The 23,752-nt window shown below is 41.3% G+C and overlaps 1 protein-coding gene across 5 annotated transcripts in view; it reads left to right on the top strand.

Annotated features, from left to right (window-relative positions):
• B4galt6 (UDP-Gal:betaGlcNAc beta 1,4- galactosyltransferase, polypeptide 6) overlaps positions 1-23,752 on the top strand; it is a gene marked incomplete at its 5' end in the record, with an annotated part of 79,120 nt that continues 55,368 nt past the window's right edge. For 3 of the 5 annotated variants that reach the window (XM_013507247.1, XM_013507213.1, XM_013507170.1), the window contains 1 exon segment: positions 1-252. In XM_013507247.1, coding sequence (XP_013362701.1) covers positions 138-252 — 115 coding nt within the window. 5 annotated transcript variants of the gene reach the window in all.

Below are 23,752 nucleotides of genomic sequence, written 5' to 3'. Positions count from 1 at the left end.
CCCCGGCCCGCCCCTCGCCCCCACTTCCCGCTCCCCGCGCCTCCCCGCGCGGGCGCTGCTGCGTCCTCGAGGTCCCCGGCACCTTGCAAGTTTGGGGCCTGAGAGCGCAGCCCGAGCTGCTGGCCGGGGAGAGGACGATGTCTGTGCTCCGGCGGATGATGCGGGTCTCCAATCGCTCCCTCCTCGCCTTCATCTTCTTCTTCTCGCTCTCCTCGTCCTGTCTCTACTTCATCTACGTGGCTCCGGGCATCGGTGAGTACCGAGACGCAGCCTCCCCCCACGCCCGCCCGGGAGGAGCGCTGGCAGGGGACGGCACCCCGTCCCCCGGGGCCGCAGGGCGCAGTCGGTGCGAACTGTGCATTCAGATCCCCTGCTCAGGGGCATGGCTTTGCGGGTGAGCGTCGGTAAGGTGCGCTGGCATAACTTAGAGGATTGCAGTCCGTGCACGGCTGTGCAGCAAAATCAGGTGTGATGGCCTGGGGTGCACTGATCGCTTTTTAAAGTATTCATGACAGCCTTGTCCATTTAATATAAGTGTCTAAGCTTAAGCTCGCTGGCTAATTGCAGTTTTATTCAAACACCTTCAGGTATAATAGCTGCTTGTAGAAATATGGAAAAGCCGGCAGCAGGGCGTGTGATTGAGCCCGAGGGTGTACGCAGTCTAGTGTTCTAGGTCACTTTTTCAGAACGGGGTCAGTGAACAATTGTGCCATACTTCAGGAAATTTTAGGGGCTGGCTGAATCGTCCTATCAGAGCAGGGTTCTGGTATTTAGTCTGCTTTTCAAGGGTAGATTGTCTCTGCTACCTGTTAAGGTGCCTTCTAAGGTAAGGTAGCAATTAAAATAACTAGGTGAGGCGATTTGTAGTTTAAAATTGTAACGTTCTGTCTGGCATTTTTGGTCTTTGGTCCCAGATACACCATTGTTTAATCTACTTGAATGGGCTTTTTTATTAAATGTCCAAGTTCCTCAGTCCTCCTATTGCTGAGAAGTGCTGTGCCATGGCATTGTGTTAGTGATGAACGAAAAATCAGAATTTCATGTGGATATTCCAAAACATCACAATTTTAAAACATGTGACCTTTCCTGGTTATTGTGTATCTAAGGTTAAACGGCTTCGTGACGCTGTGTGCATCTCTGGTCATGTTTCGTTGGACTTTAGTAGTGTTTTGGGCCAGTGCCATTTTCCCCCGAGTGTTGCTTGATGCCTCTTACAGAGGGAAAACACTTGCCGAATTTTGAAATGGAATTCGTAACGGGCCATTGCTTTCGATGCAATGAATTGTCTTGGGGTAAACTGCAAAGAAGAAGGAAGCAGTAGACTTCATCCGGACTCAAAAAAAAATGAGTGGCTTTTTCATTATTAAGTTTTTAGATTCAGATAAGAAATAGACACTCAGGGAATGATGCTTAAGAAGGTGGGACTTGCTGACACCTTGATGTGTGTAGACGTTTTAGGGTAAAGTTTGAAGAAGTGTGAATATTTTACCATTGTTTTTCTTTAATGAAGTTTTCTCTTTAGGCAGACGACAACAGAACACCTTCTTGAAGCCTGAGATATTAATGACAGTGCTTTATATATTAACCTGAGTTACATCCGAGACTAAATTTTATGGCTGAAATATAAGTTGTGTAGGATTACTTCAAATTTGGTCCTGAATATGTTTCACGTATCTTCTGTTAAGACAAATCTGTATTAATCCTATTAAACGTCTAGTTTAATAGATGTCATGTATATTTCTCTACCTTTTCTGTCATGCTGTGGGTTTGATGCAGTATTATCCAACTTATTCAGCAAAGGCTTTTCTTAAATTAAAGAGGAAAATGGGACCTTTTTGGAAATCCTATAATTTAACTTCTCATTCTGTAGCAATTTTGCTTTCTCATTTAACTTTTGAAAAGTTGAATGTCTTCGGTAGATGTTATTCGACCAGCCATTTAACTTTGGAAGATTTTGGAGAAGGTTTTTTTGTATTTATACAACAATTTTCTTTCTTCGTATTTTGAGTAATGTGTTGAAGTTATGTCACTGAAAAACTTAACCAAAGGAAATCAGAATTCCAGGTTTTACTGTGACAGTCATCCTATTTTGTGGGGTAGTGGTGTATTAATGTTGTCTGTTTTCTCTTACAGTGATTTTTCAGATCTTTTTTGGACCCAAAAATCATTTCAATGATTTTTCAGAAACTTTCCTTATTTTAAAGTTCCTTGAGAAGAAATTTCACTTTCTAACTCCAGTGTACATTAAATAAACTTGTTTAAGCAGTCAGAATATAAATGTAGGTAGAATTTTGACACTGTATTTAATCCTTATACTCTAGGAGGCTGAGTCAGGAAGATCTCAAGTTCAAGCTCAGCGTGGGTAACATTTTGAGACCCTGTCTCAACATAAAAAAAAAAAATTAAAATGTGATCTCTAGAGTCTTAAAATTAAATTGTTGTGAAATACCAACACATTTTTATTTGAATGTTTAATGTTTGCCATAGAATAATCAGTGGGTAATGTAATAAAAATTGTGGCAACTTTCTTTCACACAATTAAATTGATAACGGTTTTAGCTACTGTGTTTTATTTATTTATTTATTTATTTATTTTTTTGAGACAGGGCCTCCATGTGCAGTTCAGGCTGGCCTTGAGCTCACTTTGTAGCCCAGGCTGGTCTCGAACTTGCAATGATGCTCCTGCCTCAGCCTCCCGAGTGCTGGGATTACAGGTGTGCACCACCATGCCCAGCACTACTGTGTTTTTGAGAGTTTTATAATTTTTAATTGAAAAAGAAATGAAAGCCAGTAAGAAATATAGTTTAGTTGGGCATGGTGGCACATGTCTGTAATCCCACCACTTGGGAGGCTGAGGCAGGAGGATTGTTGAAAATTCGAGACCATCCTGGGCTACAAAGTGAGCTCAAAGAAAGCCTGAACTACATAGTGAGGCTCTGTCTGAAAAAGACCAAAAAAAAAAAAAAAAAAAAAAGAAAGAAATATAGCTTAAACAAACGTGTGTGTAAATGCTGTGAATTTGTTAAACCAAATTTATTTACAAAACCTTGTGCCACTTAGCAAAAAGAAGAAAAGAAAGAAGCTGCCTTCTTATTTATCTTCTGTGTGTATCTTTAATTATTGGGAAGTAGTTTTCCAAAATTCACATTTTTGCTAGAAAGCTTGAATTTTTTCATTGGCATCAAATTTTGCTAGTTTTTCTTGACGAGTCAGGCTCACTTTCTTCATTTTTGAGAGGCACAGGCTAATCTCAGCATAATGTGTCAGTTGTTCTTTCAGGTAAAAATGTTGTCCCATGACAAATGTGGCTAGTCAGTTCCCATTGCAACAACCCATTGTGCAAGTGCTTTTCCTTAATACGGCTGCGGGCCTCTGGTATGCCGCAGAAATGTTTTCTGTCTACTTCACATTTCATCATGAATTTCTTACAGTTTTCATTAGATGTGGAGAGTCTTCTTAAAATACTTTATATTTCATCCAGACCTGTATCTCCAGGCAACATTTTCTTGTGACTAAAGTGTATGTTGTGTGGAAATACTTTTTATTGATTTTAAATATTATTTATTTCAAGGCTCTTCCGTAAAGAAGTGCTTACTACTCCTAGCACATCAGCCTGTTTGGTGGATGTCAGTTACGTCTCTGGGCATTCAGGTGCAAACATCTGGGTTTGTCCTGTCTTCAGGCAGGCACTCCATCGTTTTACTTTCCCTTTCTTGGTCTCCTTCCTTTGGATTCTTCTCTCCCTTCCGAGCAGATACACCACACAGTTGTAGACAGTGATATTTGTTCAGTTTCCAGTTTCTTATACTGTTTAGCGTTTCCTGGGCTTTTGGAGTAATAGTCTATGGTGAGTTCCATGGGACACAAGCTTGGTTTATATGAATAATATATCATTTCCCCTTGAGATTTCTGATTCATGCAGGAAATCAGGGGTAGTCCTTACGTCTGAACCTCAGCACCGAGGGAGCCTGGACGGCAGGCACGCTCCCTCTGGCTGCCTCATTTAGAAGTCCATAGATGTGCATAGATGTCAATAGAAGTCCATAGATGTCCCAGACTACCCAGCAGAGGTGTGGGTTGTTTCTCATTCTGTGTGTGTCTTTGTGCATGATTGCAGAGGGAGTGCAGTTTCCTTCCCTGGTTTTGACTTGGCTGAATTGAGACTAGGATAGCTTCTAACAAAACGCAGTCCTTTTCTGCCCTCACATCAAAGGAGAAGGTGAGCTGACTTACAGATTCATTTAACAGATAGGACTGGAGCAGCCAGGGTGGCTGGACACCGAGGCGTGGAAGATGAGATCACTAACACAGTCATCCTTGGGCTGAGCCCCATGAAAGAGCTGCCGCAAACGCTTGGAAAGCATGTGGAGTGAGGGATGCCAGTTGCAGTGGGCAGCAGTTGGGAGTTTTCTCAGTTGAGCCAAGGGATTCTGGTCAGAGGGAACAGCAAGAATGAAGTTTCTAGAATGTGGAAGTACCTTGCTTCTGTCTTAGGATGTGTGGTGGCAGAGAGGCCACATTGGGTAAGCTTTCCAGGGCTCCCAAGCCTTACCTAAACCGTCTATGATTAAGAAATCTCCCGTGTCTTGGGGAGATTGCATAACTTCCCTGGGAGGGGATTTCACAGTTCATTTGACCCACAGAGTTCCTGACCTTGCCAGACACACTGACAGCCTGCTTTGTTCTTTGATAGGGGTGAAGTCCAGCTGGGCCACTTTGCTCTGGGTTCCTTCCTGTCCTTTGAGGACTTACCTGACCAAGGCCTTGGTTATTTTGGTCTCCAAGGGAAGCTCGGAGCTGGTGCTGATGGTGCTTAGGGTGTGGGCGGTACCGGTGTGTACCAGCACGTGGATGCTGGGGGAGGTGGCTTAGTTAGGTTCCCGCTGACGTTTTCATTGAGATTTTCTCTGAGTTACCTCAGAATGTAGCTATTTGTCCTCTGGCTTTCTTGTGATAGTCCTTTAACCTTCAGGCTGGAAGAGCCTGCCTCTACTCTTTCTGAGCTATTTTAGTTTGCTTTCGTTTCAAAGGTCCTTGTAGTTTTTCCTCACCAAGTGTTTTGATCTATGTAATGCTTTGCTTCGGGTTCTTGTGTTTGGGCTGTGGTACTGGTTATCTTTATTCTCTGGGTGTTTTAGTTACTTTTCTCTCTTTGCTGAGAAAAATACCCAACACCCAAAGTTAAAGGAGGAAAGGTTTATTTAATTCACAGTTGGTGGAGCTTTCAGTCCATAGTCACCTGGCTCCAAGGCAGGGTGGCTTGGCAGAGGACAGCAAAAGTAACCATCAAATCTTAACAGTGTCTTTCTGCCTCTTTTATACTCTATCCAGGCAGCTGGGGTGAGGGCAGTGCCAATCCAATCCATGGACTGATCCAGCAACCACCTACTCTTTATCCCAGTGTTGCACCACCATTCAGTCACACACTGTAGATTCAGCCATCTCCAAAAAAACTCTATGACTGCACGAGGCTTTGGGGGCCATCTAGACACAAACTGTAACAGTGGACCTCTCTCGCTGGCCTTGAGTCCCATGCTATTTTTTGTCCTGTGAGTAGCTGAAGTTTTGAAAAGAGAAATGGTGGAGTTTTTTGTTTTGTTCTGTTTTTGTTTTTGAGCAACCCTAACATAACAGGTGGGTATAGAGGGCAGAACCAGTGACAGGGGTCAGTAACTCAAGCAATAGAAGGTGAGCTCTGGTTTAAAGTGAACAGTTGCATTTGGGTGGAGTCAGGATGTGAGTAGTGGGATTGAAGGAAAGGTAGATGATGCTCAGATTCCAATGTAACCAGCCAGGTGGGAGTGTGGAAAGTCACGTTTTTTGCGGGAGCAGTTTTGGTTTTAGAGGATTTGAGTTGAAGCATCTGCGGAATATCCAGGAAGAACTTGCCAGTCAGGAGGCAGATGGAAACAAGGGCTTGGTGTCCCGGAGAGAGAGGTTTAAGGACCTTTTGCACTTAGGTCAGTGCTGGTGAACCTATGGCATATGTGCACCTATGGCGAACTCCAGAAAGTTCCCCATCTCTGAGTCTTAGAGGAATGACATCTACCTATTTCTCCTCAACACGCGGGAGTAGGAACCTCACTCCTGCAGATGGAAGTGACTCACTGTTAGTTCCTCTTAAACAAGGAATCAAAGGTTAAATCAGAATGTGGAGGAGGCCCAATGTAGTTTGGGATTATCCCGGGAACTTCTGCCACCCTTTTCCCTCCCTGCTAGGTCAGGAGCGAGTCCGTAGGTCAGGTCCACACTCCAGGGCAGGCCAGGCCTTCTGAGTGACCTCCCACAGTCGATGGCCGTTCTTGAGCCCTGCAGGGTTGGCGCAAGTTAATCTACGTCCTGTGGCCTTGTGGGAAATTAGGTAATTTATTGATTTGTTGAAATCTGGCGGTGGTAAATGACATTCTCCGCCTTAGCCTTTTATAAATATAGTTGAGATATAATAAATGTTGTAGCAGGAAAAGTAGTGATATGTTTACTCTATGGCAGTGTTTATCATTTCTACCTTTTAGTGCTTATTAAAGATAGAAGTATACATGCATGTGGATATGTATAAAAGAGAAACTTCTAATCCTAGGTGTGATGTGATGGATATCCCAAACACTGTCTGGAATTTTGTTGAGGAGAAAATGCACCTTCCTTTTGAGGCATTATTATGTGTGGTGGCTGATTTCCTACCCATTCAAGCCTGCTTCTTTGAGCATACTTCCCCCGTCTTACCCGCACACCCCGCTTCTGACGGTCTTAACGCATTCCAGTCTGTCACAAGCCCGTTTGTCACAGGGTAGACGACAAGGCTTCTCAGTGCAGGGGTACTTCCAGGCTCCATGTTCGGGCTGCTGTCCTCTAACCGCAGCCCCAGCATTTGCCCTTCTGTGCAGGGGCCCAGGGCCACAAGCCCCTGGGAGACAAAGGCACTAGTGTGTCTCGTGCCAAAGTTGTTGGCACAGAAGCCCCGGAAACAAAACTCCAAAGGTAGCCAGTGCTTTGGCCACTACTGGCGTGCCACAGCTGGTGAGGCTAGCCCTTGTGTGAACAGAGCAGGAAAGACAAGCTCCCAGGGATTGTTGCTTGCCCAGTCTCACACAGCAGTGCTGTTGGAGGGGCTGAGATAAGTCACGGGAGAAGCTAAAGTGTGTACGGTTGGACATCTGACACTCTTATGCCTGATCATTTTTTTTGTCCTGGAAAATTGAAGATGCAGGAGAAATACGAGCTCTCTTTTCATCAGTTTGGAGAGCTACTACTGTATATAGAAGAGAGACAGAACTTTTTTTGAATAGTCTCAGCAGTGAGGGTAATGACAGTGAAGCAGATTTCAGGCTAATTATAAAGAAATACAGAAAACACACAAATGTTCTAACTGACCTGAACTCAATGTAACAAGTGGCATTAGAAGTGCCCTTTCTACGCATTTCCAAGTGAGGATAGATGACTACTTGTTAGGTTGGAGAGGGCTGGCCTGCCCCCCCATCCCTCCCTCATCCCCTCCCCCTTTTCCTCCCTCTTCCCCTCCCCCGTTCCCTCCCTTTTTCCCTCTCTCTTTCCCTCCCCCATTCCCTCCCTCTTCCTCTCCCTCATTCCCCCCTCTTTCCCTTCCCTCCCTCCCTCACCCCCTGCCTCTTCCCTTCCCTCCCTCCCTCACCCCCTTCCTCTTCCCTTCCCTCCCTCTCTGTTCACCTTCTTCCTTCTTCCCTTCCCTCCATGCTTACCCCCTTTTCCTTCCTTCCTTCCTTTGTTTTTTTTTTAAAGGGGAGGATTATTTAGCTCGCAGTCCGTGGAGGTTTCGGCCCATAATCGGCTGGCTCCAAGGCAGGGTGACACATGGCAGAGGGGCAGCACTTCATGTAGGTGGAAAACATCAAAAGCAGCGAGAGCGGAGCAGAGCATGAGAGTGCCCCTTCCTTTTGAGACAGGCTCTTGCTGTATAGTTCAGGCTGGCCTCAGATTCACAGTGATCCTCCTGCTTCAGCCTCCAGAGTGCTGGGATCCCAGGTGTGGGCACTAGCTCAGCAAGGAGTGAGGCTTCCTAGGGGAGACAGCCCAGGACCCTAACAATCCCTAATCTCTGGGTCTGTGCTGTTGGCCAGGCAACACCCCAGCTCTGCCAGGTAAGGGGCAGACCTGCTCCTCCACCTGCCCCCCTCCTTTTCCCTTTCAAGCCTGCCTTTGATGTTTGTCCGGAGGTAGGTGTGGAGGTTGAGGTGCTGCTGAGTGATTCTTCTGGAGCTTGAGTTCCTCAGTCTGTGTTTGTCACCACGGCCTGAACCTGCAGGTTGCCCCTGTAAGCAGAGCATCCTGCCCTGGTTTCTTTGTTCTTTTTTCTCCTTTCTTCCTTGCCTCGCTGATGATTTTTAGTTCCTGGAGGACTTTGTTTAGTACTAGATTTAAAATGCCCTTTCTTTCCATTTCTCTTTTGTTAGGATACTAACAAAGAATACAGTGTGCAAGTAATACTGTGATTCAAATTGCAGAGGAGGTCGATTGAAGGTTGAAAGTAGGTCTTCTGAGGATACACATAATGCCACTGACATGCCTTTGGAAATTGGAAGTGTTTTCTCTGATCATTCCTCACTGTTCAAGCCTTAGATCTAGGACTCAACTGGAGAATTTTAGGTGGCGTCCCTATTTTTTTTAATTCTCTAGCGCATATGCTATACATCTTATATTGGGCCAGTTTGATTTTCTGTGTTTAATGGCCAGGCTCCTGTAGATAGAAATGGTCATAGCAGACTTCAGCAGTTTTTAAGCTGCAGCAAAAACCCTACTCAGTTGAAATAGGAGAGTTAGCTTACAGGGTGTTTATGTCAGTAATATTTTTGGTTGTGTGGCACTGCAAAATGTTTAGGAGGGGATATAGTAGTAATTTTAAGTCTGAAATTTGTAGCTAACCTTTTCTTTCCTTCAGGGTATAAAATATACAGTTTTTTGTTTCACCTTTGTTTTTTAAGGTTGATTGCTTAAGTTCTTAAAGGTTTTAACTTCATCAAATCATGCTATATGTTAATTAAAGATGAACATAGATTTCTTATGTCTGAATGAACTATATATACATTAGAAAGCTATGTAAAAGGGATTATTTATGTTTAACTAATATAAAATATGGAAGATTCTCTTGGTTTGGTTGTTACAAATGCTACTAGTTTTGAAAATTACTGTCAGCATTGGTTTTCAAGTATGAATGTGCTTAAATCTTACTTAAGATGAGCTGCTTTAATAAGCTTATAACCCAGGAATATCACTGGTGATTGTAATTGTGATTCTGAGTCATTTTTAATACGTACCCTAGGTAATTCGGTAGCTTGGGAACTCTGTTTCTGACAAGCACTTCAAATGATGGAGGGTGGGAAGAAGTGCTCATTTTACTTTTCTAAATTGATCATCTAATATGATGTGGTCTTTCATAGAACTAACCTTCATTTTAAAAACCAGATTAACTTGTTTTAAGACAGAGTGGCTCTCTAGAATGGTACAGTTTTCATGCAGAAAGGAAATAGACAGATACATTGCTTAAGACAACCACATTGTGTGTTTTTTTTTTTTTTTTTTTATGAGTCTGTGGTGACTAGTGGATTGGGTCATAGGTTGATCCTGAAGGTGTTAGTGTGCTTAATTATTAGAAAAATACATTGTAATTCACTTAACAAGAGTAATAAAACCTCTTAAAGCACTATATAGCATTTTAGGTTACTAAATGGGGGTAATTTCAAAATAACATTTTCTCACATTTTGCTGGAAGTCCTTTAAAAATATTCTGTGTATAGTAATATCTTTAAGTAGCAATATGAGGTTTGTTATTATCTTGGTTACTTTCTCTCCTTGCTGAGGCAAAATATCCAGTGCCCAAAATTAAGGAAGGAAAGGTTTATTTAGCTCACAGTTTGTGGAGGTTCCAGTCCATAATCAGCTGGCTCCAAGGCAGGGTGGCATGGCACAGGGGCAACACTTCAAGGTGGCAGAAGACAGCATAAATAGCAAGAAATAAAAGGGGAGCAGCAAGAGTAAGCCTCCTTCCCTGCCTTATATTGTGTGCATGCTGCCTGCCCAGGGTGGGTGTAGCACTCATCATACCCATAATTCCAGCATTATACCACAGATCAGTCAAAAACTAGAAGCCCACTCCATGACTGCATGAGGCTTTGAGGGGACATCTAGACACAAACCGTGATATTTCACCCCTGGATCCCCAAAGATTGACATACATCCCTTTATGCAAAAGGCATTTTAGTCCATCTCTAAGAGTTGCCAAAGTCCAAGTCCCAAGTCTCCTCCAAGATCTAAGGCAAACTCTTAGTTGCAGGCCCCTGTACAAATGAAAAGTTAAACACTTCCAACATTCAGTGGCACAAGATAAACATTACCATTCCAAAAGGTACAAACAGGGGGAGTCAAAGGAAGAGGATCAAAACAAGTCCAAAATCCACCGGGGAAAATATTAAGTCTTATAGTTCTACATTCAACATCTGAGGGAATCTGTGGCAAATTGTGAGCTCCGTGTGGCTCCACCTCTGTGGCACTTCTGATGGTTGTACCTCCTGTGGCCTCTCTTTTGGGCCCGTTTTGCTCCCTCCTTGCAGCTTTCCTCAGACAATCCATATACCTGGCTTTTCCAAACTTCTGCGGTCTCCACTGCACCTTTCGCTTCCTGCTTACAGCTTCACACACTGCCCTCTCAGGGCCACACTGCTTGGCCTCTGAGGCCTTCTGAAATCTAGGTGGAGGCCCTCTTAACCTCAGAACTCTTGCATTCTGCATATGCCTAAAACCAGTGCCACATGGATGATGCCAAGTTCTGCTGCCAGCTGGAGCAGTAGCCAGGCTTTCTTCTCTCTTGGCTGAAGGGGTTAAATGCCTGGATCGCTCAGCACTCTGAATCTGATTCTAAGGAACAAATTCTCCATGCTGCCACCATTTTGGAACCTGGTACAGCTTCCGCCTCCATTCTGGAACATAGTTTGGCTAATGCCGTTCTGGAAAATGGCACTCTGCAGCTTTCTTCTCAATGTAAAGTCTTTCACCTTTGCAGTTTTGAGGTTGTAGACTTGCTGCTACTTGTGATGCCCTCAGGCCATCTTTTCTACTCTCCTGTTCCTTTTCAGCAGTCAGGATCTCCTCAGCTCTGTCTTTGCAGTTTGCAGCTTCTCTTCTGGCCAAACTCACAATGTGTTAAATCATCCTGCTGGGCTCTTTGCTCTTGATTTGCAAAGTAAATCTGGCTAAAAGCCCTCAACGATAGCCATTCCACCGCCTCAACATTTGACTGTTTTGAAATTTCTTCTGCCAGGTTAATCAGTCTGCTGCCCTTAATCTCAGTCTCAGGCAGTGTCTCTGGACATGAGCAAAATGCAAACTTTCTGCCAAACCATAACACACATCATCTGGAGTCCAACAACCAATGCAGTCCTTCTTCCCAGCAGAAACCTTCTGAGTCTGGTCTTCACTGGTAGGATTTCTATCAGCTTTCTGGTCTTTTAAGCTCTGACCAGAATCTCCCAGACAGAACAGCCGAAGGCGTTCTAGCGCTTCTCTTTCAGGCAAAATCTCCGAACCTTTCCAAACTCTTCCCACAAGCCATTCTCAAAGGCTCTTGAACCACGTGATCAGGTACAGCAATGACTGATCAGGTACGTGATCAGTCACAGCAATGACCCCACTTCTCCAGTACCAAATTCTGTCCTGGTTACTTTTCTCTCTTCGCTGAGACAAAATACCTAGTGCCCAAAATAGGAAGGAAAGGTTTATTTAGCTCACAGTTTGTGGAGGTTTCAGTCCCTAATCAGCTGGCTCCAAGGCAGGATGGCAGGGCACAGGGGCAGCACTTCAGGGTGGCAGAAGACAGCAAAAACAGCAAGAACAAAAAGGGGGAGCAGCAAGAGCAGGCCTTTCTCCTACCTTTATATTGTATGCAGGCTGCCCACTGCAGGATGGGTGTGGCGCTCATCATACCCATAATCCCAGCATTGGATCATGGTCCATTAGAAACTAGAAGCCCACTCCATGACTGCATGAAGCTTCGGGGGGACATTTAGACACAAACCATAACAGTTATTATAATATGTCTTTATTGAGATATTCTATTGTTTTGTTTTTATATATTGGGGCTTGCTAATGTCAATGTGATTTTTCTGAAACCATGTTACATATATTGTCTTTTTTTTTTTTTTTGGTTTTTCTCCGGTACCGGGAACTGAACTCACGACCTTGCGCTTGCCAGGCAGGCGCTTTGCCGCTGAGCTAAATCCCCAGTCCCAATATTGTCTTTTTAATAATGAAGTTAATCACATGGTGATGGCACACCTGTAGTGTCAGCTACTCAAGAGACTTAGGAAGATTTCCTCAGTCAGGAGTTCAGGGTTAGCTTTCACAGCAGAGTAAGAACATGCCTTTTAAAAGAGAAAAAGAAATTATGGCTTCAAGTTGTAGTGCAATTTCCAGTTTTACTTGTAGGAAGAGAAATTGGACTTTGTCATTTTAATCAAGAGACTGAAGGTAAAAAATTACAAGGTGCATTGTTTACTGACTTAAGAATATGCTTTGGATTTAGAAATCTTCACAATAGTTTTTGGTTTTTATTAGCACGTGTGTGCAGTGTGTAATGATTACATGCACCATTGGGAGTGACTTCATCTGTGTGACGCATTGTAATTCTTCTTCCCTCCCTTTCCCCTCGTCCCTCCCTCTGGAAATCTTTGAGATTCATTTCTTGCCCAGTGTCCCCTTCTCTGCCTCTTGTTTTAGAGTCATTTTCTTTTTGTGACTAAGTAAGTTGAAATCCAAAAGATGTTTTAATTACGGAAGGAAATTGGGCATCATAGTAAAACAGATAGTTCAATTAATTCTTCCTTTTTTTCCTCTCAATTTAGTAGAATTCTTAAGTGGATAAAGATTTGTTTCACATTCTCCCTATGTACTTTGAAACCACTAATTTTCAACAGTTTTAAGATGTTTCCAGGCATGTTTCTTTATGGTTTGATCTTTTAGTCTATAATATCATTGAGTCTCTTGATTAGATTTTAAAATCTGTTTAATTGCCTGCATTTTTCCTTCTGAGATTCCTTCATTTCCTCCTGATTCTAATTTTTCCCAGTGTGGTTCATTAACTCTCTTAGGGTTCCTCTAATGCTATAAGGAAGTGATGCATTTTTTGTGTTAGGTAAATAGCATAGGGGGTTCACAGAGGCGGGGCTCACTGCTCTCTTTCATCAAGTAGTGTTTTCATATTAGTAGATCATCCAGAGCCTACTTCTTGAATTATCAGTTGGCTTTAAACTCGGATGAACTGCTGATTTGTTTGTTGAAAAAGCACTTCTTTTGTTTTAGGCAGTTTGTATCTCTTCAGGATCTTTGTTCCTTGAGAGGAAACAAAGGCTCCTTAGAGAATCACAGACAATAGATATCAACATTTTTAATAATATAAGACCATGGGAAGATCTGTTTTTATTTAAATATACAAGTTCTGCCCAAAAAATGTATACACACTTCAGCAATTCACCATACTAATAATAAATGTCCAGAAGCTAATAGCCACTACTTTGAGCACCTCTTGTAATTTCAGAGGCTAGAGGTAACTTGTATTAATCTCATGATGTCTCAGTAAATTAATATTGAAATATTAGTCCAAGTTTTTTCCCGGGTGTATACATTTTTTGAGTGTATTCTGTATTTAACCATGCTCAGTATTCAAACACAACAATCTCCAAGAATAATTTAAAACTGTTACCTACAGAGTGAAAGTGATAAGAGGATCTGTTAATAAGAATTTCTTGTTGATTTTTAGTGTCTACATCAGCAAACCTTGAGCTCTCAGCTAAAATCTGAAGTAGAACTGTACTGTGCGTGGTCACTGTATTTGCTACCTGCTTGATAAAATGGGAGTGTGTTATGCTTTATGTCTAAAGGACTTCCCGAAACCTTATGGGTTCACAGGGTCTTTTTGGAGGTGGCTGAATCTGGAGCATGTGATTGATTTGTAGTGCCCTGCTACGGCTGGGGGGCTGGGATTGAGGGTGAGTGATTGCTGGATCAGTCCACTGATGGCTTGGCACCGCCCTATTCAGTGTCCTGCATCCCTGGAAGGTTTTAGCAGGTCACACTTGGTTTAGTGTGTCTCACTTCACCTTGCCCCCCACTGATGTCTCCATACTGACCAGCAGGAAGTCTGGTCTGCACCGTCGGCCTTCTGTGTGCTGGATGTCTGTGGGTGTGGTGTGCCCTTCCTGCCCCTCCTCAGACCACAGCCTTCTTAAGGTCCACATATAGCTGCTTCTCACTTTTCATGTTCCATCTCATCCTCACAGTGGCCTCTAGTTCTTTTACCTTCCTTTCTGTTTTTCAAACCATGCTGACATGGTGGCGCACGCACTGGATGGCAATCCCAGCACTTGGGAGGCTGAAGCAGGAGGATTATTGCGAGTTTGAGACTAGCTACCAAGTGAGCTCAAGGCCAGCCTGAACTGCATAGTAAGACCCTGTCTCAAGAAGACAAAAAAAAAAAAAAAAGTAAAATAAATAAAATAAACAAACTACCCATACCCTGGGACCTGTTTTGCTCATTTTCCATTACTACCAAACTCTCCTCGAGTTGGGCTGTCATTCCCTGTGTGTGCTCTGCACCTGTGCTCCTCAGAGCCTGTTCTTATTCACGCTATTGGTGGAAATCTCCCCTCTCCTCACTCTTTTAGCCCTATAAGTTATGTACTTTCTCTGGCCTTTTACACTCAGGATGTAGTCATGCTGTCATTCTCTTCCAAAGAACCTTTTCTGGACTTCACTATCTGTGACTTTCTTTTTCTGAAACTTGATGTTTTAATTTTGTCTCTCTCTCTCTCTCTCTCTCTCTCTCTCTCTCTCTCTCTCTCTCTCTCTCTCGTGTCTTTTTAAGACAGGATTTTACTATGTAGTTCAGGCTGGCCTTGAACTCACTTTGTAACCCAGGCTGGGCTCGAGCTCCTACCTCAGCCTTCTGAGTGCAGGGATTACAGGTGTGCACCACCATGCCTGCTGTCATTGTCTCTTGAAGTCTTTTGCTTGCTTTCGTTTCCTAAAGAAACTGGTTTCCTGAAGGCTTTTGCAGTGGGAGGATAAATGGTATGATTGTGCTGATAGCTCACTGGAGCCAGCCTTCTCCTCCACTTACTGATAACTGTGTGGCATTGGGCAAGGTAGTTAGTCTGTATCTACAAAATGAGAATCACATTAGTATTCTTCTGGCTTGGATATCCTGCCAAAGTCTGATGTGCTCATAGGGGCATTTGGGAGGTGATTGGATCCTGAGGGTGTGATACTCATCAGTGGATTAGCCCACTGATGAGTTTGTAGGTAAATGTGACCTGTGATGTCGGGAGGGAAGCCTGGTTGAGGAGGTGGGTCAGTCAGGGCATGGTCTGGAAGGGCCTATCTCCTTGCTTCATCACTTGGTCACTTGCTTTTGGACTCAGGCATGTGCTCGCCCTCTCCTCTCCTCTCCTCTCCTCTCCTCTCCTCTCCTCTCCTCTCTCTCCTTCCTACCCTCCTTCTCCCTCTTTCCTCTTTCTCTCTCTTCTCTTCCTCTCTTCCAACCTGTCAACCCAGGAACAATTCTCTGCCATGCAGTCCTGCCTTGGAGCCAGCCAACTGTGGACTGGAACCTCTACAAACCATGGGTCAATATAAACCTTTCCTCTAAGTTGTGGGTATCAGGTATTGTTACTTCCTGTGACAAGGAAGTAACCAAGAGAAGTACCTTCCTTATAGGGTCGCTTGGGAGGATTAAATAGATTGGTATGTGTAAAGCATGTCTAAGAATGCCTGGTAAAAAAGTATATGTTGTGTATTAGAATTATTATTATTTTGTTTTGTTTTGTTTTCTGAGACATGGTCTTGCTGTGTAGTGCAGGCTAGCCTCAGACTCATGGCTATCCTCCTGCCTCAGCCTCCTGAGTCCTGGGATTACAGGGGTGTGCCACCATGGCTGGCTTTATTAAAAGTTTTAAGCTGTTATTTTTCAGTCTCCTTGGCCTTTGCAGCATTTAGACTTACTTGACCTCTCCTTCTTAAGTCTATTAACTTCTTCACTGGGTTCAAGCTGAGATTGATTGATCTTGGAATCATTAATCTTTGTGCCTATTTGTGGTCTCTGTGTGTACCTTGGGTCTTTACCTTCTTATCTCCTTAAATTTTTCCTGGTAATTCACCACCCTAGTTCCAGCTTGTACTTCTATATTAATGTTTCCCTCTGTTGTGATTTCTAGCCCTTCTTTCTGGAAGCTCCAGTCTTACATTTAATGTAAGTTCATGCCAGGTTGCCCAACCAATATAATCTCCCTTCAGAAGTAGCTCTCTTGCTTCCTTCTGGTAAAAACACCTGGAAATTGTGGCCCTGTGTCATAGCAGTTAGAAGGGTCCCGGCATGGGAGGAGTGTTGTGTTGGAGTCCTTCCAAGTCCAGGAAACATTTCTGCGTCTTTGCAGAAAGGCATCTTCTCATCCTACTCACTCAACAGTGTACGCAGTGACCACAGCTGGATATTGAAAGGGGGGTGGTCTTACAGAAGATACATTTCCTTATTTTCTTTAATAGAGGATGAGACAAGTTCTTAAATCTCCTAACAAATACCTGTAAGACACCTAGAAAGTTTTATGAACTATTGATGTTTGAAGAGCCCCTTCCCCCATGTTGTAGGCCCCATGCACTGGAAAGCACAACTGCTAAATAAGTTATAGTTGTGTCTCCTGAAGATGCAAATAGAAAATGAGCTAAATAACAGAACGTACAGCCTGGTTTTAATTAAGTAGCGGTGTTTTTAGTATATTTCTAAATTGCTTCAAGCCCCAAGGTCAAAGCTGAGAAAGAACTTCCTACTTGTTTTCTGAATAGTAGTTTCCTATAAAGTAGAATAGTGGGGCTGGAGATATAGCTCAGTGGCATAAGCGCCCGCCTGGTAAGGCCCTGAGTTTGATCCCCGGTACCGCAAAAAAAAAAAAAAAAAAAAAAAAAAAGTAGTAAAGTAGAACAGACATTTTTTTTTTTTTTTTTTTTTGGTTTTTCTCTGGTACCGGGAGCCAAACTCATGACTTTGCGCTTGCCAGGCAGGCGCTTTTGCCGCTGAGCTAAATCCCCAGCCCCAGAACAGACATTTTGGACAAGGATTTCCTCTTGAAGTTTGCTAATAAGATGTTACATTTTAATACTTTCTAGCAAATACTTAGTTGACTGTGGTGTGATGTTTGGAAACCGGAAAATCAGAAGTGTTCTTTTGTTTCTTCCAACAGTTCAGTATATCACTTTCTTCCTCCCAACAGTCGTGAGGTAGTTAGACTCCGTTTCATTGCAGAATTAGTTTTCATCTTTAGGGATTAAATCCATGAGGATCGTTAACCTAAAGAATGTAACTCAATTAGCTGTAAGTGATTTTAAATGAACTAATAGATTTCTCATTGGGAGAGCTTGGTGTCTATAACTTTTCTTTCATTTTTTTCTTAATCCATCTAATGAATAGTAAATGAACTATTTGGGTAAGTAATTCACTTTGGTGTTAACAGGTAATATCAGTAATCTTTTCTTAATAGTTTTGTGACCTATAGCCTTAAGCTTTATACTTTCTTGAAATTATATTTCTAAGACACAGAATTTTATACATATGGTCTTACCTAACCTCTCCTTTTTTAGGCTAGTATCATTTTTGTAAGTCTGGTTTTTTTTTTTCAAATCTGGCAATTCTACTCTATGGTAGGCCTTTGAATAGTCTGGTGTAGAATAAATATCCACAAATTTTGTATATAATTGTTAGATAAAAAAAATCCAAGGTACTGTCAGCTATTTGGCATTGGTAATCTACTTGATGTCTCTCTTCCCCTTATTTCTGTTGAACTTTAAATTTTGATTTAGGTAGAATTGTTCATATTAGTTTGGCTTTTATCAAACATTTTCTGCATTTTTGACTGGCTATATCTTGGTTTTCTTTTTTTCTCTTTGTCTCTTTTCTTCATCCTTTTAAAGCTCACTCAAGTGCTGAAATGCAATAAACCTTGTGGTGTGATAACCCAATGTAATAAATGCAAGCCTAAGCACGTTAAGTCTAATTGTAGTATTGCTTTCTAGAAAGCATGTGGTCACAGTCTTAAAAATGGTTGAGGTAAAGCTTAGGTAAAACCTGTTTTTTTTTTTATTTCTCTTATTTATTGAAGGTGAAAAAAAGTTTTCTGTTTTTGTACTGTTCTATTTACTGTGTGCTTATATGTACTTTGAGCAAGTTCAAATGTACATGAGAAATGGGAAAGGAGGTGGTAAATATGAATGTTTCGCTTGTCTGTCTGCCGTCTCCCCCCACCCCATACTAGGAATCGAACTCACGACCTCGTGCTTGCCAGGCAGGCGCATGTCACTGAGCTAAATCCCCAGCCCCTTCTCTGCCATCTTGAGGTAGAGCAGGGCCCAGAAAGTTAGTTTTTGGTTCTTAGTTTTTCACTCAGCACTTACTTTTCCAGTGTCATTATTGTGCTCAGCGGCAGCTGCTCTTCACATTGACAGTGGTGCACCGAGCTTTGCCATTTTGGCTTTGCCAAGAGAAGGAGCTTCTGCCTCGTGTATGAGTGGAGTTCTGATTCTCTGGCTTTGTGGTGAGACAGATTCGAGTGGTGCAGGCTGTAGAGAACACCCGGTGCCATGCTGCCTTTTTAAAACTGGGAAACTGGGATCCAGCGAGCTGTCCCCATTCATGCACTGCCAGGGCAGACTGGAGACCCAACCTTCCGACTTCAGTCCCCTGCCCTCCTGCGGAGGCTTGGTGCAGAGCCCCAGGGGCTTTGATAGTCTTTGTGGACCAGGTTCTCTCACAGGAAGAAAGCACCAGCGTGCTTTTGAAGTATGTAGCACAAAGAATTAAATTGGCCAACCTTAAAATGCACATTGATTTTTGATGTTGCCCACATTTACCATCCAGGTAGGTAGACTTGCAATGGAAAGGGAGTATAAAAGTTCAAGTAGTGAACACTTTGAGAGAAATTACCAAAATAAATTCTGATTCTCGATCACCCTTGCCCCACAATACATTGCGAGTTTGCGAGATCAGTTATAAGATCTGTGAACATACTTGATTATGGTGATTTGTGGTATATCTCCTGTTAAATAAGGAATCCCTACCCTTGTGAAATTGAGTACTTGTGATAAAGTATCTTTTGAAGTGACTAAGTGCATACATTTTATAGTAGAAAAATCGTTTAAGGGTAAAGGATTCATTGTGATATTTTGGTTTGTTCATTTTAGGCTCATCCTGTTCGATAGGTGGATATTGCAGTTTTACTTTTTTCACTTTTATTGTTTTAAAAATTAGTTAGTTTCTGTAGACTTTTAAAGTAGGAACTGGTTTTACGTTTCTTTTCCCTGTCAGCATAATAATTGAACCAGTTTATTATGTACTTCACTAATTCTGAATTTTATTTGATTAAATAAGAAAAACTTAACTGTGTCATGACATTCTCTCTTTTTTCTTTTCTAGCCAACACATATCTCTTTATGGTACAAGCGCGAGGTATAATGCTGAGAGAAAATGTGAAAACAATAGGACATATGATCAGACTGTATACAAATAAAAACACAACGTTCAATGGCACAGGTGAGGCTGTTCCTCTTTTATCCTGATTTGCTTTTGCTTCTTAGCATCCCAGTAAATCAAGTCTTTTAAACTCTTGCTTTGCCTCCAAGTAACTCCCTGATAAAGATGAAGGCATTTTCTGCTTAGTGTAGTGGTAGATTATTTTGTTGTGCAGAACAGGTCTGTCACATATTTTAGGTGATGGGTTTGGTACAAAATGCGTAAGTTAAGAGTGGCTTGTACTTTTGCAGTTTCCCTATTGTATTTAAGAGAAATTAACCACAAAATAATAATGTTCTCAGCTTAATGAGCTATACTATTGTTTATACCTAATATTCCTAAAATATTTTTCCAACTATGTCTAGAAAACAGCTTTAATTATAAAAAAACACTTTTTAATTATAGAATATTCTTAATCGTATGACTGTCTTATGGAGCTAAAGGAGAAATTTTATAAAACTAGAACTCTGTAGCTACTCTTTTCTTCTTAGAATGTTTAGAAGCAGACTCCATTAAACTCACAGCTGATGATGGTCTAATACGTCATACGAAGTAAGGGTTTAAGGATAGTGAAATGGTGGAAGTCAGTTTAATATGTGAGAATGCTAATGTTCCTCCATGGCAATGTTCCTGCAGTGGCTCCCAGAAGATTGTGGGTGCTACTTTAAAGGGCCCAGTGGGATTGTCACTTCTTATACCCTCTGTACAGTATTGCCATTTTTAAAAATCAGTTCTATTGGTACACTTGTGGTATACATATTGATCACAGTCATTGTAGCACCTGTGCATGATAGAACATCTTGATTCTTTGTTTCCCCATCCCCCTTCCTCCCTTCAACCTTTCTTTTCCTCCTTACATACAAAAGCTTTGTGTCCATTTTTTCATTATATTCTCTTATTTTTTCACTTCCTTTCCTTCTTTTCCTCCCCTGCCTTGCTTGTTCACTCTTCCCATTTAAACATTTTCTTACTGCTTCCTAATATCTCTATCGTCCATTTTGCTCCTTATTTACACTTTTGGTTTCTCACACAAGAGAAACACTGTGATATTTAAACGTGTGTCTCATTTATTTCTTTTAAAAGTATGGTCTCAAGGTGCATCCATTTACCTAAAATAAATCTCAAGTTTTATGCTTATGTCAAAGTAGTATGCCACTGTATATAAAAACCACATTTTCTTTATCCATTCGTCTTGTTGATGGGTATCTAGGCTGTTTCCAAGATTTAGCTATTACAAATTGTGCTGCTATAAACATGGGTATGCATACCCACGTTCTGTGATGTTTTTAACTTTTGGTAATATGTATACCAAGAAGGGGAATAGCTAGGTCACATGGAACCTCTCCTTTTAGTTTTTTGAGGAATCTGCACATTGATTTTCACAGTGGTTGCACCCAGTCCACACTCCCACCAACAGCAGAGAAGGGATCCTTTTTCCCCACAGCCTCACCAGTATTTGGTTGATTTCCTGATAATAGCTATTCTTTCTGGAGTAAGACAGCATGTCAGTGTTGTTTTGATTTGCATTTCTTGAATGACTAGTGATGTTGAACTTATTTTCATATATTTATTTACTGTTTCTACTTCTTCGTCTGAGAAGTGTCTATTCATTTGAGGTGCCTATTTTTGGACTAGGTCTTTAAATTTAGGGGGTCTGATTTTTGTGAGTTCTTTATGTATTCTAGATATTAGTCCTTTGTCTGAGCAACAGCTGGCAAAATGTTTTTCCCATACTATGAGCTGTCCTTTTATTCTGTTGGCAGTTTCTTTTGCTGGGCAAAAGCTTTTCAATATGATGTGATCCCAGTTGTTGGTTCTTTATGATATTTCCTGTGCAATCAGGCTTTTGTTCATAAAGTCTTTGCCCACACCCATGTCTTCAACAGTTTTACCTATTCAGTCTTTTAGCAGATTTAGTGTTTCTGTTTTAATATTTAGATCTTTGATCCATTTCTATTTTAGTTAAAGTACACAGTGATAGATATGGGCCTAGGTTTAATCTTCGGCATGTGGAAAGCCAGTTTTCCCAACACCATTCATTAAAGAGACTATCTTTCTTCCAGTAAAGGTGTTTAGCTCCTTTGTCATAGATAAGGTGGCTGAATGTGGTTGGAGTTTCTGCGTCTTCTTATCTGTTCCATGGATCCTCAGGTCTGGTTTTTTTTTTTTTTTTGCCAGTAGCATGCTGTTTTTATCATAGTAGCTTTGTATTATAATTTCAAGTTAGGGATTATGATGCCCCCTGCCTTACCTTTGTTGCCCAGAATACCTTTTGCTGTTCTATAATCACTTCTAGTTCATGTGAATTTCAGGATTGTTTTCTTTATTTTTTTATTTTTTATTTTTTCCGGTACCGGGAATTGAACTCACGACATTGTGCTTGCCAGGCAGGTGCTGTACCTCTGAGCTAAATCCCCAGCCCCAGGATTGTTTTCTTTAATACTGTGAGATATGCTGTTGGTATATTGATTGGAATTGCATTAAATCTGTATAATAATTTTGGAAGTATGTCCATTTTCACTATGTTGGTTCCTCCTACCCAAGAACAGGGGATATTTTTCCATTTGCTGATATCCTCTTTGATACCTGTTTTTAGAGTACTGTAATTATCAATGTAAAGGTCTTTTACTTCCTTTGTTAGATTGATTCCTAAGTATTTTATTTTTTGGATGCTATAGTGAAAGGTGTTGTTTCCCTAATTTCTCTCTCAGTGAGTTTCTTATTTGTGTACAGGAATACTATTGATTTTTGAGTGTTGACTTTATATCCAGCTGTGCTACTAAATTTGTTTATTAACTCTAGAAGTCTTTTGGTGGAGTTTTTGGGGTCTTGTTTGTAGAGTCATCTGCCAATAGTGAAAATTTAACTTCTTCCTTTCCTATCCTTGTTGTTTTATTTCTTTCCCTTCTCTAAGTGCTCTGGCTAATGGTTCCATACTAGATTATACAGAAGTGGTGATAGTGAACATCCTTGCCTTGTTCCTTATTTTAGAATGAAAGCTTTCAGTTTTTGTTTGGTATAATGTTGACTGTTGGTTTGTCATAGATGGGTTCTATCAGATTAAGCTAAACACCATCTATTCCAATGTGCTGTACATTGGTTTTTATGAATGGGTGTAGAAGTTTGTCAATCTCTTCTTCTGCATCTCTTGATATGATCATATTTTGGTTCTTGGCTCTGTTGATATGGTATATTGTATTTATTAACTTGCATATGTTGAACCATCCTCACCTCCTGGGATGAATCCTGCTTAGTCATAGTGTATAATCTTCTCGATGTTTGCTGCATTCTGTTTGCCAGTATCTTATTGAGGAGTTTTGCATCTATGTTTAGTAGAGAGATTGGCCTGTAGTTTTCTTTTTTGGCTGAGTCATTCTATCGTTTTGGTAATGCTTGTTTCTAGGAATGAATTTGGGAATGTTGCTTCTTTTTCAATTTCATTAAAGAGTTTGAGAAATCACAGCATCAGATGTTCTCTAAATTTCTTGTAGAATTCAGCAGTGAACCTCTCAGGGCCTGGGCTTTTCTTTCTTTGTAGGTTTTTAATTATGTCTTCAATTTTGTTAACTGATATTGCTTATTTTAGAATTTTTATATCATCTTGATTCAGCCTTTGTAATTTATATGTATCTAGGAATTTGTACATTTCTTCTCTGTTTTCCACCCTATTAAAGTGCAAGTTTCTCAAAGTAGGTATTGATGATCTTCTGGATTTCTGCAGTATCTGTTGTGATTTTACCCTTTTCCTTCCTCAGTGTATAGATTTGAATGTTTTTTTTTTTTCCTTTTTTGATAAGGTTAGTTAAAGGTGTGACAGTTTTATTTAATCTTACAAAGAAACAGCTCTTCAATTCATTGATTCTTTGTATTTTTTCTTAGTCTCCATTGCATTAATTTGTGCTCTGATATTTATCATTTCCTCCCTTGTCCTCCCTTTGGGCTTGACTTGCTCTTCCTTTTCTAAAAACTTGAACTTCCACATTAGGTTGTTTATTTGAGCTTGCTCTGTTTTTTTTTCATGTGGAAATTCACTGCTATAAATTTCTGTCTCTCTGTCTCCATCTCTCTGTCTTTTTCTTTCTCTCTTTCTTTTTTTTTTTTTTTTCTTTTTATAAATTTCTCTTGTAGGACTGTTTCATGTATCTTATAAGTTCTGGGTATGTTGTATTGGCATTATCTTTT

Source organism: Chinchilla lanigera, unplaced genomic scaffold (genome assembly GCF_000276665.1).
Source record: "Chinchilla lanigera isolate Chin_1 unplaced genomic scaffold, ChiLan1.0 scaffold00001, whole genome shotgun sequence".
Lineage (NCBI taxonomy): Eukaryota > Metazoa > Chordata > Mammalia > Rodentia > Chinchillidae > Chinchilla > Chinchilla lanigera.
Note: the sequence above shows the minus strand (reverse complement) of the source record. Positions and strands in the feature narration are given on the sequence as shown.